At 42.4% G+C, this 15396-nt stretch overlaps 1 protein-coding gene across 8 annotated transcripts in view; it reads right to left on the bottom strand.

The window, feature by feature from the left end:
• LOC118368161 (1-phosphatidylinositol 4,5-bisphosphate phosphodiesterase epsilon-1-like) overlaps window positions 1-15396 on the bottom strand; it is a 77627-nt gene that overhangs the window by 46139 nt on the left and 16092 nt on the right. The window contains exon 1 of one of the 8 annotated variants that reach the window (XM_052491441.1): window positions 11426-11649. The exons of 6 other annotated variants lie outside the window; for them this stretch is intronic. In XM_052491441.1, coding sequence (XP_052347401.1) covers window positions 11426-11437 — 12 coding nt within the window. In that variant the 5' untranslated portion in view covers window positions 11438-11649. Of the gene's footprint in view, window positions 1-4859; window positions 4984-11425; window positions 11650-15396 lie in introns of those variants that run through there. One more of the 8 variants, XM_035752052.2, reaches the window with a different exon arrangement.

Here is a 15396-nt window from a genome sequence, read left to right as displayed (position 1 = left end):
TAATAACTACAACCTAAAACTTCTTACCTGGGAATATTGAAGACTCATGTTAAAAGGAACCACCAGCTTTCATATGTTCTCATGTTCTGAGCAAGGAACTGAAACGTTAGCTGTCTTACATAGCACATATTGCACTTTTACTTTCTTCTCCAACACTTTGTTTTTGCATTATTTAAACCAAATTGAACATGTTTCATTATTTATTTGAGGCTAAATAGATTTTATTGATGTATTATATTAAGTTAAAATATGGGTTCATTCAGTATTGTTGTAATTGTCATTATTACAAATAAATAAATACAAATTGGCAGATGAAATCGGTATCGGCTTTTATGGTCCTCCAATAATCGGCATCGGTATTGAAAAATCATAAATCGGTCGACCTCTAACTAACACACACACACACACACACACACAGTGTCTTCGGAAAGTATTCAGACCCCTTGACTTTGTCCACATTTTGTTATGTGACAGCCTTATTCTAAAAATGATTAAATAAAACATTTTCCTCAGCCATCTAGACACAATACCCCATGACAAAGCGAAAACAGTTCATTTTTATTTTGGCAAATGTATAGAAAATATGAATAAATAATTCAGACCCTTTGCTATGAGACTCAACATTTTGCTATGAGACTCAACATTGAGTACAGGTGCATCCTGTTTCCATTGATCATCCTTCTGATGTTTCTACAACTTGATTGGAGTCCACCTGTGGTAAATTCTATTGATTGGACATCATTTGGAAAGGCACACACCTGTCCCACAGTTGACAACGCATGTCAGAGCAAAAACTAAGCCATGTGGTCAAAGGAATTGTCTGTAGAACAGACAGGACTGTGTCGAGGCACAGATCTGGGGAAGGGTACCAAAACATTTCTGCAGCATTGAAGGTCCCCAAGAACACAGTGGCCGCCATCATTCTTAAATGGAAGAAGTTTGGAACCACCAAGACACTTCATAAAGCTGGCCACCCAGCCAAACTGAGCAATCAGGGGAGAAGGGCCTTGGTCAGGGAGGTTACCAAGAACCATGAGAAACAAGATTATCTGGTCTGATGACACCAAGATTGAACTCTTTGGCCTGAACGCCAAGCGTCACATCTGGAGGAAACCTGGCACCAACCCCAGGGACTGGAAGACTAGTCAGGATCAAGGGAAAGATGAACAGAGCAAAGTACAGAGAGATTCTTGATGAAAACCTGCTCCAGAGCGCTCAGGACCTCAGACTGGGGCGAAGGTTCACCTTCCAACAGGACAACGACCCTAAGCACACAGCCAAGACAACACAGGAGTGGCTTCGGGACAAATCTCAAATTTGGACTCATGAGACCAAAGGACAGATTTTCACCGGCCTAACGTCCATTGCTCGTTTTTCTTGGCCCAAGCAAATTTCTTCTTATTATCGGTATCCTTTTACTAGTTGTTTCTTTGCAGCGATTCAACCAACCCCATTAAGATTTAGATGCACTATTGTAAAGTGACTGTTCCACTGGATGTCATAAGGTGAAAGCACCAATTTGTAAGTCGCTCTGGATAAGAGCGTCTGCTAAATGACTTAAATGTAATGTAAATGTAAAATATAAGACCTGATTCACGCAGTCTCCTCTGAACAGTTGATGTTGAGATGTGTCTGTTACTTGAACCCTGAAGCATTTATTTGGGCTGGTAACTGTAATGAACTTATCCTCTGCAGCAGAGGTAACTCTGGGTCTTCCATTCCTGTGGTGGTCCTCCTGAGAGCCAGTTTCATCACAGCACTTGATGGTTTTTGTGACTGCATTTGAAGACCCTTTCAAAGTTCTTGACATTTTCCTGATTGACTGACCTTCATGTCTTAAAGTAATGATGGACTGTCGTTTCTCTTTGCTTATTTGAGTGGTTCTTGTCATAATATGGACTTGGTCTTCTACCAAAATAGGGCTATCTTATGTATACCACCCCTACCTTATCACAACACAACTGATTGGCTCAAACGCATTAAGAAGAAAATAAATTCCAAACTTTTGACTGGTACTGTATATTTATTACGTTTGTTGGGTCGGGGACCATTGGCTTTTATACTTCAAATCCTCAGCGCAGCTCAAACAATTCCTCCAACTGCGTATTAGGAGCCACGCTGGTTAGGAATTTTGGGGAGCTGCGTGTTCGAGCTGTGCGTCCCCTGCGGACGAGTGTCTCAGAGTCTAGCTACGTCACTATGGGATGCCGGACTACCACATCTCAGCGACTGTGGACTATGATTTATGCTTAAGGTCTACTTTTTCCCGGTTTAAGAAAGCGAAACATTGTGGTGGAGGGTTAGGGTGAGACGGTTAATGTGCTGTGCCTGTTACTCTGGTGAGGTCGCTGGGTGAGAGGTCATACATACTTAAAGCTGTAAGAATGTCACAGGTCTCGTAAAAAACACAGATTTCTGATATGTAAAACAGTTGAAAACTTCAGCCAAAACAGCTATAACAGAGGCAATAAAACCCTTTGAGAAAATGTTTTTAATATCATAAAATAGCCCGTCAGGATCCAGTCAGGCAGATGCGTCCCAGCTAACTCTTAAAATTAGTGTTGAGACAGCGCCTCGCGTATACACTCCAGTATCAGCTGACAGGGTATTCATGACATACCTTGCAGACCAGACCACCCTCAGAAATGAGCCTGCTCTGTACTACAGCTAGTCAGCTACAGTATCTCAGCATAAAGACAGTCAACCAAGCCGTCCATCCAGACAGTGTAAACCAGACGATCCTGAGACGTAAACACAGACAATCATTCTCCTACAATAGCTGTAAGAACATGAGGACAATCTGAGAGAACACTGTACACTCCTCCACTCTATTCAAAGTCAATAACTGACAAGCCTGTTTTGTAATGTCTTTCAAGCAGCAGAGAGACTCTCCCAAACGCCTGTCCTCCACGCTTCCTGTGTCTTCACAAGGTAATGTTTGTCTTTCCATAACTGGATGTCTGGACTTTTTCAGCGTTGCCTAAATATTTTGTGTCCAGGCCAGGCCTTGTCCTCTTACCTAGGATAGGAGAACTGGCTTGGGCCTATCAAAAGCATCAATTGATGCTGTTTAGAGAGGCTGATATCGGAATACCTTTCCTGATAAAGGAATTATGTTCTTATCAAAACAGAACTAGGTTATGTAAAAGGCTCAGGGAAATATCCAGGATAATGTTCTGCATTAGCTCCTGGAAACCAAAAGGAAACTATGAGCATGAAAAACATGCACTGCTCTTATCCTCTAGGCCGAAATAATACTGCTCAGTTCTGCAATCTAGTGGCAGTTTTCCAATCCTAGTGTCGCCTGTGTGGATTTCTGACTTTCCATGGAATGTTCTAGGTCCAGCCAGGTTAATGTCATGGAACGACATGTATACAGTAACTATAGGGGGAGATGTAGATTCAGCATCTTTGTCACGGCTGTAGGCTACTCACTGCACTGTGTAGTTCTGGAATATTCTGTACAGTTTGCTTTAGTCAAACACAGGAAGAGCTAGTCAGCGACTGCAGTTAGCACCCAATCTACACATCTCATTCTGCAGCTCTGACAATACTGGAAATCGTTCCCACAATTCAAGAGGTCCTCGGAGGGACTGTAAATCTGTTCGATGAACACTAACAACAATTGCTGATAGTCTGACCTAGCAACTCCCTTACCCTTCAGAAAGTTCAACACAAACTACGGCAAAGTACTTCTTAGAACTTATTTTCTTGCATTCTCTTTTTTTCTTGAACTCAGAAGGCACGCAAAAACACTAAGGCAGAAGGCATAAAGAAACCCCCAACAGACTGTAGAATGTATAAGAGGCCTACTTACATACAATCAGCCCCCCACTTGTGTGAAACAAGAGATCCAGATTTTCCAGTGGCAACAAAATTGATATGAAAAAGCTAATACTATCCAGGCTAGGCACAGGCCTCAGAATACGACCGATCTAAAATGTTTGCCAGGCCAGTACTGATGGACCAGGAGCTTTTTTAATCTAGGCCAAGGAGAAGCTCAATGGCAGAGATGCCATCTGTGGGATCTGAGACTGGCCTGCTGTGGGGAGGAGAGAAGGGGAAGGCTTCATAGTGCCCCATTGAATTTCACAAGGAGCTGTTTTTAACCAATGCGGGGGCAGACCCTCCCCTCCCAACACCACTGTACACGTTTTAACAAGCTTCGGCTTAATTGAGGTGTGCATGTTGAGAGGAGAGAGAAGGGGGGTAGAGAGAGAAGCTACGGTTCAAAACCCCAAATGAAGCCCATGAGAATCCTTAACCATGTTCAGGTGTAGCGTAACATTGACCTACAGAGTGTTGAATCTCACAGCCTTGAGAGAACTGTAGGAGCGCGCGAGAGAGAGAGAGAGAGAGGGGGAGGCCAGTTCCCTGTAGAGTGCAGAGCCAACCTGAAACCCATTACCAGGCAGAAAGAGAGGGACTCTCACTGCAGCTCCCAGCACTACGAGTCCTCATCAACCCGTTCTCATGTCACACATCCAGCTGTTACATTTTGCATACTTACTGTATTCCAGGTATACATTAGGTACTTGTGATTTCTTAAAAGTCCACAGTGTACAATACAAAGTCAACTTTCTTTACAGTAAGGTTTAGTACTTTGAATGTGCTCGTCTGATATCTTCTAATGAGCAGTGTACATGCCATCTTGCCCTTTTAAATACCACACACGTTCTGCCACATTACACCGTATGCCAGATTGAATACCTCAAAAAGTCTGTTTGGAAAGAAAAGCGGTTTTCAAATCCCCCCTCAAAACTCACACTAGAGGTGTGAATGAACTCACAAGGCATCTGAAAAGACCTAACAGATTACAGTTCAAGTTATAACATCAGTAAATGTGTCTACTTACTTACTTACTTACTGTGACTCAGGCAGTCAATGAAGAGGGTAGAGGAGAAAACCAGACCATGACGGATGTAAAATCCTTTCTAGTCAGTGAGGAGAGTCCAGATTGAAAGAGGGAGAAAGAGAGATCTACACCAGAGAAGGAAGGAGTAACCGCTCACAGAGCTTTGCCTTTGGGAGGGATGAGGGCACCCCTTATTTGGCTATGACTAGCCGGTTGAAAATGAGAGGCAATGAGAGAGATCTTATCAGAAACTGAAGAGTTGATTTTAAAACAGACTGTGGCAGAGGGGTCGGAATTACATGAGCATCCCATTAAAAAAAATCGATTGTACGATAATAGTCTGATTAATGTAGGAACGTGATTTCAGAGTCTCCATGTAATAAGGTCTCTGTTTTTCTGTGAGGAGAAATGATGTACGAGTCACGTCGACTGTGGTGCCTTGCTTCATGCAGGTACACAATTCATAAAGGCCTAATTGTAAAAGTAATCCGAATTTCCGCGAGGAGATCAATTCTAAAATGTTTTAGGTGATCAAGATTTTTTTTTTTTATGTAAAAAGCTTTGACGAACGCCAAGAGGCCGATAAATTAAGCTTCAATAAACAAGTGATACTAGCAAGAGCAGTGTGATCAATTCTTCTAAGTTATCTCTGTTGCCATGCACCTGCAGCAAGATACACTACATTACCAAAAGATATGTGGACACCTGCTCTTCGAACATCTCATTACAAAATCTTACAAAATCATATTAATGCCCCCCTATGCTGCTTTAACAGCCTCCACTCGTCTGGGAAGACTTGCTTCCATTCAGCCACAAGAGCATTACTGAGGTTGGGCAATGATGTTGGCCAATTAGGCCTGGCTCATACTTGGTGTTCCAATTCATCCCAAAGGTGTTCGATGGGTTTGGGGTCAGGGCTCTGTGCAGGTTCTTCCACACGGATCGCCACAAACCATTTCTGTATGGACCTCGCTTTGTGCACTGGAGCATTGTCATTCTTAAACAGGAAAGGGCCTGTTGGCACAAAGTTGGAAGCACAGAATCGTCTAGAATGCTGTAGCGTTAAGATTTCCCTTCCCTTCCCGAACCACGAAAAACAGCCCCAGACCATTATTCCTCCTCCACCAAACTTTACAGTTGGCACTACGCAGTGGGGCAGGTAGCGTTCTCCTGCCATCCGCCAAACCCAGATTCACCTGTCGAACTGCCAGATAGTGAAGCGTGATTTACAACTCCAGAGAATGTGTTTCCACTGCTCCAGAGTCCAATGGTGGCGAGATTTACAGCACTCCAGCCAACACTTGGCATTGAGCATGGTGATCTTAGGCTTGTGTGCAGCTGCTCGGCCATGGAAACCCATTTCATGAAGCTCCCGACTAACAGCTCTTCTACTGACATTGCTTCCAGAGGCAGTTTGGAACTCGTAGTGAGTGTTGCAACCAAGGACAGACGATTTTTATGCGCTACGCGGTCCCGTTCTGTGAGCTTGTGTGGCCCACCACTTCGTGGCTGAGCCATTGTTGCACGTAGATGTTTCCACTTCACAATAACAGCTCTTGCAGTTGACCGGGGTAGCTCTAGCAAGGCAGAAATTTAAACTGACTTGTTGGGAAGGTGGTATCCTATGACGGTCCCACGTTGAGAGTCACGGAGCTCTTCAGTAATGCCATTGTTTGTCTATGGAGATTGCGTGGTTGTGTGCTCGATTTTATACATCCGTCAGCAACAGGTGTGGCTGAAATAGCCGAAGGGGTGTCCACATACTTTTGTATATATTGTGTAGCTCAAAAATGTTAAACAAAAACAAATACAATAGTTCTCTATCAAAACAGATTCTACCAGTTTGATAACAACCTTCTGAAACTTGCAAAGCTGAATGCCAATTATGTATTTTACTTAAAAAACACAGATGTAGGTAATATTTATTTTCTAGTTGGCCTCTTGGGGTATACATAACTATTCTCCAGGCTATGACAAAAAACCCTGCTCGATTTCACCTTCATGCTAACAAATGAGCTGTTAGATAACCCTGATGTTAGAGTTACACTTTCATGAAAATCACAAGGATAAGCATTTGGCGAAAAAAAAATTACAGATTGAAAAGATAAACACTACTGTGAACAATGTTTATTTAGTAACCTAATTGCTATGTCTAATTAGTCTGTGATGAAATCAGGTCTCAGGTCTCTGATCATTAGTGTGTGGGCCAATCATCCCTCCACGCCTGCCCACTCATGTACCCTGAGACTGTGGAGAGCTGATGAGCGTGTCACCCTGGGATGTCAGGCCACTTGATCCTGCTCATTAGCCAGCTCTGCCCTCCGTTGCCATGAGAACCTCTTAGAAAAGACACTTATGTATTTCAGCTTCCTGCCACCACGTGCACACAAACACAGAATGTCAATGTCCACCATAATCCCTTACATTTCAGCTTTCCTGTTAAAATTATATATTTAGAATTTAAAAAGCCCATACTAACCCCGATCCCAAATGAACATATTGTCATGTTCTTTCCTTGTATTTTTGTCCTGCAACCTCTTTATCATCAGTACCTGTGTAGCAGGAGCTGAAGACAGACTTACCACGGACCCTTATTCAATCCATTTAATTCAAGTGGGAGAATTAATCCACTACATGCCTTGTGAGCAACAAAGTGATCCCACGAACAAAGGACTCAGACGCTTGCTTACACATTGAGGCCTTTGATCAATACTTTGTCAAATTAAATGCACTGCACTACAGTAATTAAATTAGGTACAACACGATGAACACTGTTCCCTTGATATGGTGACGATAGATGCTATTCATGTTATCGTTTTAAGGGTGTTCCTTTAGCTTTCATGGACCGTGTGAGACTGAGGTTCTGGTTCAGATGATAAGTACTGCCACCATGTGGTGAGTCATGGAAGTACAGCAACAGACGATATCACAATGAATGCGTATACACAGGCAACATCTTTTAAAGTATTGGACTGCCTGCCTAAACAACGTTTAGAATGAAGGAGCCTAAAATCTGCAGATAAAATGAACTGATAAAGTCAGAGGGAAAAGGTATCAGGGTGAGGCCATACTTATCCAGTATACAGCCAGCCTCACCCTGATTGTGTTCACTGTTCACAGCCAGGGACACATACCACTTTGATCCAGGTGAAGGAATGACAGGAAATAGTTGAGAGATATCTGGTTCGGTATCATCTATTGCATAAAGACCAAGAAATGTGGCTTGGGACCAGTTCATTAGCAATCAAATGCCAGCAACACTTGAGAAGTCCTCCAAAAATACTGCCTGTGGTCACTAGATGGCACCCAAATAGCAGCCATGCTGCTGGCCTACCGGGATATGAGAACGCACTTTCCACAGCCTGTGCTCATGTAAACAATCAACCAGCACAGATGATAACCAAATAACCTGTAGAACTGCACCATCTCTGTAGTAAAAACATCTTGTACTGGTGGGAGTTTGTTATCTTGCCTACCGAATGTCACATGTGAGTGATGAACAATAGCAAGACTCCACTCTAGGGAGGCCACAGTTCATGAGGTTTATCATGACTAAATCAGAGACACCAAGGCGAAGCAAACGTCTGTGCTCGCATACACCCTTCTGAAGGTCTTCGCTTGAAAAACAAGAGAAAAAAAGCTGTGTTCGTCCCTCAAGGCACAGTAGCCATGAATTAAGAAATATCAAATGTAATGAATTTATTTATTTTTTTTGCAGAGGGTCTGTTGCGCAATCTTACATTAGCCTAGATGTTTGGTGCAGTACATCTCAAGTGAAAACATTGGCATGAAAACTAGCAGTACACTGCAGACAGTAAGGCCTAGCTGCTGCTGTGCTCTCTCGTCTTGCTCGTTGAGCCCAATGACAGCAAACACTTAATTGAAGAACCACGTCCATAGGTCCCACCCCTACTGTTGACCAATCACCAACTTCGACTTGCCTAAAGAAAAATGTGTGCGCATACAGCCCCACAAAAATATAGAAATCATCAGCTAGCCACAGTCTCTGGGGACCTGAGTGGGCAGCCGATGGAGAGATGATTGTCTCATGCACTAATTAGCAGAGACCTAATTTGCTATCAGACTAAATAGACATACCAATTATGTTACAACAAACATAGAATAGATCAAAATGGAAACTATCTGTTAACTTTGTGCTTATCCATGTGATTTTCAGGAAGGTGCATCTCCAACGTCAGTGTTTTTCTAACAGCTAAAAACAGCATCATTATATGCTGTATATCAAACTATTTCCACTGGGAAGCTTTGGACAGGCTTTAGTCAGTAGCATAAAAACAGCTAGAAGAAGATGGTGTGCTTCACAGTGAGGGTAAACAACCAGACAAAAAAACACACACACAAAAAGTCTCCTCAGGGGGCCAAAACTCTCCATAGGACAGGACAAGAGGGATGTTCTCTCTGGACCTCTGACATTTTCCCACAGTAGACAAGGTGATGGCGGGGCCCCACATCTGTACTGTAGTCACATATTATGGCAGACTAAAGAGGATGTCGTGATCACAGTTCAATCAATAGAATGTTAACCAGTCCATCAGGACATCAATGACTAGCTCAATCCCTAGATAAGGTCACTCGGCTAGCCTACCACAACGTCTCTGGACATCCCAGAGAAACAGAAGATTCCTCACAGTGATTGTGTGTTTACTCCTCAGCCGGTTCTGTGTAGGAGAGCATCTGGGCAAACAGAACAGTGGAACACTCCCCTAATCTCTGCTTAAGCTGTATCACCCAACTGGGACAAAAACACGCCATCTCGGCACATTCCACTGGAATGGGCCCAACACTCCTATGGAGCAGGGAGAGAAGGGAGAAAAGGGGATGCCTAGTCAGTTGTACAACAACTTCAAAAGGTGAAGCAGACGCTAAACTACAGGACTGTTTTGCTATCACAGACTGGAACATGTTCCGGGATTCTTCCGATGGCATTGAGGAGTACACCAGATCAGTCACGGGCATCATCAATAAGTGCATCGATGACATCGTCACCACAGTGACTGTACGTACATACCCCAACCAGAAGCCATGGATTACAGGCAACATTCGCACTGAGCTAAAGGGTAGAGCTGCCGCTTTCAAGATGTAGGACTCTAACCCGGAAGCTTATAAGAAATCCTGCTATGCCCTCCGATGAACCATCAAACAGGCACAGCGTTTAATACAGGGCAAAGATTGAATCATGCTACACCGGCTCTGACGCTCGTCTTGTGTGGCAGGGCTTGCAAACCATTAGAGACTACAAAGGGAAGCACAGCCGCGAGCTGCCCAGTGACACGAGCCTACCTGACGAGCTAAATCACTTCTATGCTCGCTTCGAGGCAAGCAACACTGAGGCATGCATGAGAGCATCAGCTGTTCCGGACGACTGTGTGATCACACTCTCTGTAGCCGACGTGAGTAAGACCTTTAAACAGGTCAACATTCACAAGGCTGCGGGGCCAGGCGGATTACCAGGACCAACTGGCAGGTGTATTCACTGACATTTTCAACATGTCCCTGATTGAGTCTGTATTACCAACATGTTTCAAGCAGACCACCATAGTCCCTGTTCCCAAGAACACAAATGCAACCTGCCTAAATGACTACGGACCTGTAGCAATCACGTCTGTAGCCATGAAGTATTTGAAAGGCTGGTCGTGGATCACAACACCATTATCCCAGAAACCCTAGGCCCACTTCAATTTGCATACCGCCCAAACAGATCCACAGATGATGCAAACTCTATTGCACTCCACACTGCCCTTTCCCACCTGGACAAAAGGAACACCTACATGAGAATGCTATTCATTGACTATAGCTCAGCATTCAACACCATAGTGCCCTCAAACCTCATCACTAAGCTAAGGATCCTGGGACTAAACACCTCCCTCTGCAACTGGATCCTGGACTTCCTTCCTGACGGGCCGACGGGTAGGTAGCAACACATCTGCCAAACTGAACCTCAACACTGGAGCCCCTCAGGGGTACGTGCTCAGTCCCCTCCTGTACTCCCAGTCCCCTCCTGTACTCCCTGTTCACCCATGACTGCAAGGCCAGGCACGACTCCAACACCATCTTTAAGTTTGCAGACAACACAACAGTGGTAGGCCTGATCACCGACAATGACGAGACAGCCTATAGGGAGGAGGTCAGAGACCTGGCCGGGTGGTGCCAGAATAACAACCTATCCCTCAACGTAACCAAGACTAAGGAGATAAATTCATTAAAAATCCTACAATGTGATTTTCTGGATTTTTTTTCTCATTTTGTCTGTCATAGTTGAAATGTACCTATGATGAAAATTACAGGCCTCTCATCTTTTTAAGTGGGAGAACTTGCACAATTGGTGGCTGACGAAATACTTTTTTGCCCCACTGTATGTCATGCAATAAAATGCTAAATAATTACTTAAAAATCATACAATGTGATTTTCTGGATATCTGTTTTAGATTCCGTCTCTCACAGTTGAAGTGTACCTATGATAAAAAATGACAGACCTCTACATGCTTTAAGTAGTAAAACTGCCAAATTGTCAGTGTATCAAATACTTGTTCTCCTCACTGTATAGCGTACCTTTGAAAACATTTTAAAAAGTAGAGGCGTTGATCAGAAAACCAGTCCGTATCTGGTGTGACCATAATTTCCCGCTTGCAGCGTGACACATTTCCATTGCATAAAGTTGATCAAACTGTTGATTGTGGCCTGTGGAATGTTGTCCCACTCCTCTTCAATGGCTGTACGAAGTTGCTGGATATTGGCGGGAACTGAAACACACTGTCGTACACGTAGATCCAGAGCATCCCCAACATGCTCAAATGCCTGAAATATGTAAATGTAAGATTAATTATTTGTATTGCAAACATTTGACAAAAACCTGTATTTGCTTTGTCATTATGGAGTATTGTGTGTAGATTGAGGGGGGGGGGTATTTAATCAATTTTAGTGTGAGACTGTAATATAACAAAAGGAAGAAAAAGTCAAGGTGTCTAAATACCTAACGAATGCACTGCAAGCGTGTGTATAAACTCTAATACGCATGTGTGTTTTAAATAAATGCTTTGGTAGTTTTAATCATCACCTTAGAAAGCGCTGTCCATTTTATTGTGTTAGGCTTTGAAACAACATCCACAACGACCATGTTTCACACTCATTTTCAACCTGCATTTCCAAACGAGGACCAGGCCATTAAGACCTGATGGAGGGACAATAGAGCCCAGAGGACCAGGCCATTAGGACCTGAAGGAGGGACAATAGAGCCCCGAGGACCAGGCCATTAGGACCTGATGGAGGGACAATAGAGCCCTGAGGACCAGGCCATTAGGACCTGATGGAGGGACAATAGAGCCCCAAGGACCAGACCATTAGGACCTGATGGAGGGACAATAGAGCCCCGAGGACCAGGCCATTAGGACCTGATTGTCATTAGCAAGTTGGGTACTACCAACGCATGTCCATAAGAGGGGATTACCATGAATTTTACTGTGGTCATGACATATTACTTCCGGTGGTAATATGGTCACCGCAACAGTCCTACCTGACACGAACAACCATAACACATCTTACTCATTTCCTGGTATTTATTAGTCTTGAGCTAATCACAGTGGGTCAAACAGCAGCCTTCGAAGATTGTTGATTCAAGCTTTAAGTTTCTGGAAGCAGGAAGTTGTCTTTAATGTACCCTTCTTTAAAACCTGCCCTTGTTGGCTCTTCCCTCTACTTAACGAGGTCAGTAGATTTGCTGGAACAGTTGGCTTTAATGCAATGACTTCAGTGTTTTTCTTCTATGTAAACCATTGATCCATTTTAAAAGGCCTTCTTCCTATCTGACCAACCAGCTAGTAGCTACATTACTGAAAGCGCACACATTCAGCTATGTGCACGCACACAGAGCCGATACCACCGACTCCGATCCCTTCTATTACTTTTCTTACTAAGAGAAACTAGAGAAAGCCATGGAGGTCTAGCTAAACAATTATAGGACCAGTTTTTACCCACTTCCCCTCTCTGTCACTGGGTCCCTCTTTTTTCAGTCTCAAAAGGCTCTGACTGAGAAGCTTGGTCAGTGACATTGGTGAGCATCCTTATCAGCCAATCCTGTAATTCTTATTCTCTTGACAGGGCCCCGAGTTATCCGTCTACCACACAGACAGGAAGTGCTGTGGACATGAGGGTTATTCACGACTGTTTCTGTTATTCAAACTGCAGACTTGATTCCTGTAGTTAAGTGGAGAAGAAGAAGAAAAAGTGACAAATCACATGTGTAATTCTCACATTCATGTCAAAGTTCAGATTTCAATATATTAGTCATAGCCTTTTGGAAATCCCCCTCAATACAATGTACTGAAGACTGTTACGCTTATCAGTTTATTCACATACAATATTTAACAGCTGTGTGCTATCTATTTGTCTAGGTTCCTTTTATTGCGGGAAGTGTTTCACTCCACTGCTTATTTTGTAGTATACTATAGATACACACTGTAGCATCCCTCGCTCATGTGCAGTACTTACTATAGAATTATTATTATCCACAAAAAAATAAAAAACACCGTAGTAAATACTTCAGTAATGTCAACAAAAACACTTTTGTAACTATAATAAACACTAAAGTATTTAAAATGTGCATATACCCTGCCCATTCCCCTCCCCCATATCCCAATGTGTGGCTCCCATAAGTGAGAAACCTACATGTCAGGTATAGACCATATAATGGGTTCCCTACAGATTATAGAAAATAGCAGAAGAGTTCAAGTCTGTTCACAACCCAGTTCTTCCTACCTACAGGTTACGTCAAATTTGATGTTTTTGTATTCATCCAATAGGTTTCCTCAAGGAGAAAGCCTCCACTTCTTTGTCAAAGATAATACAAAAACACTACAGTGATGTCCTCAAAATCAATACAGTAAAAACTACAGTATACTACAATCTGAAAAAAACTGACATTAAGTGACAATTACTATATAGTAATTGTCACTTAAGTATTTATACTATAGTTAACTGTAAATACTAGAGCATAGTCTGCAAAAAAAAATACTTACACCATAAAATATAGTACTTTTTTATGTGGGCTTCACTGAAAACACAAGTTTAACTTACTGTAGCTTCATACCAGTCTTAAGCAAACATCTTAGGATCACGTTTATTCCCACATTGGCCAATGTAAATTAATGACACAGGGTCTCGCGTGGGAGAACTATCCCCAAAGATTACACAAGACAGTGGGGTCATAGTGCTTTAAGAGGTCAGCTCAAGTTTGCATTTCCGTCCCTTCAAGATGTTTTGCACCAGTGCTAATTTGAAAACAGCATTTTCACAGGCTACTTTCCGGGAAGCAACTAACTCTTCTCGCCATCTGGCCACTAGTACATCTGTTGCTAGGAGGCTACACATGTGCAAACTTACAAAAGAGATGTGTTGACATGACAAACTGCTTTGGGGGAAATGAAAGGATTTGGTCCAATCTAAATTGGTAGGATCCTTAAGAGCAAACAATAAAAGGCAATCTTAAGGATGTTTGATCCCGAGGGCAGGTGAGCTGGGAGTGTTTTTTTTTTACAGGTAAGCACACTCATGGTGATGAATTACAGACCTGCTCTCAGACCACACCAAAGAAACAAATAAAAGCTACTGAGAAGGTCTCGTTTGAATAAAATCAACATGGAAACTTGCAAAGTAACCAATAAAGTTTGCATGGGAGGCTGTCGTGTCAATTTACTGCAAATAAATGCAAATGGACATTCAAACTTATGACAAAGATGAGCTTTCAACTACAAACTAGCTTGGTGCCTCACGCAACTAACCGTTTGTTAACCTACTAACCCAGCTACAGTGCCTTTGGAAAGTATTCAGACTCGTGACTTTATCCACATTTTGTTACATTACAACCTTATTCTAAAATGGATTTAAAAAAAAAAAATTAAGTCCCTCAATCTACACATAATACTCCATAATGACAAAGCAATATTTGCTTTTTTGCAAAGATTTTTTTTTCAATGAAATGAAATATTCTATTTACATAAGTATTCAGACCCTTTACTCAGTACTTTGTTGAAGCACCTGTGGCAGCGATTACGCCGAGTCTTCTTGGGTATGACGCTACAAGCTTGGCACTAGAGGTCGACCGATTATGATTTTTCAACGCCGATACCGATACTGATTATTGGAGGACCAAAAAAAAAGCCAGTACCGATTAAATTGGCCGATTTAAAAAAAAAAATGTATTTGTAATAATGACAATTACAACAATACTGAATGAACAATTATTTTAACTTAATATAATACATCAATAATATATAATATAATAATATAATATAATATAATAATATAATAATAATAATAATATATGCCATTTAGCAGACGCTTTTATCCAAAGCGACTTACAGTCATGTGTGCATACATTCTACGTATGGGTGGTCCCGGGGATCGAACCCACTACCCTGGCGTTACAAGCGCCATGCTCTACCAACTGAGCTACAGAAGGACCATCAATAAAATCATTGTAGCCTCAAGTAAATAATGAAACATGTTCAATTTGGTTTAAATAATGC

Source organism: Oncorhynchus keta, chromosome 3, assembly GCF_023373465.1.
Source record: "Oncorhynchus keta strain PuntledgeMale-10-30-2019 chromosome 3, Oket_V2, whole genome shotgun sequence".
NCBI classification, from domain to species: Eukaryota; Metazoa; Chordata; class Actinopteri; order Salmoniformes; family Salmonidae; genus Oncorhynchus; species Oncorhynchus keta.
This window is presented reverse-complemented; position numbering and strand designations above follow the sequence as displayed.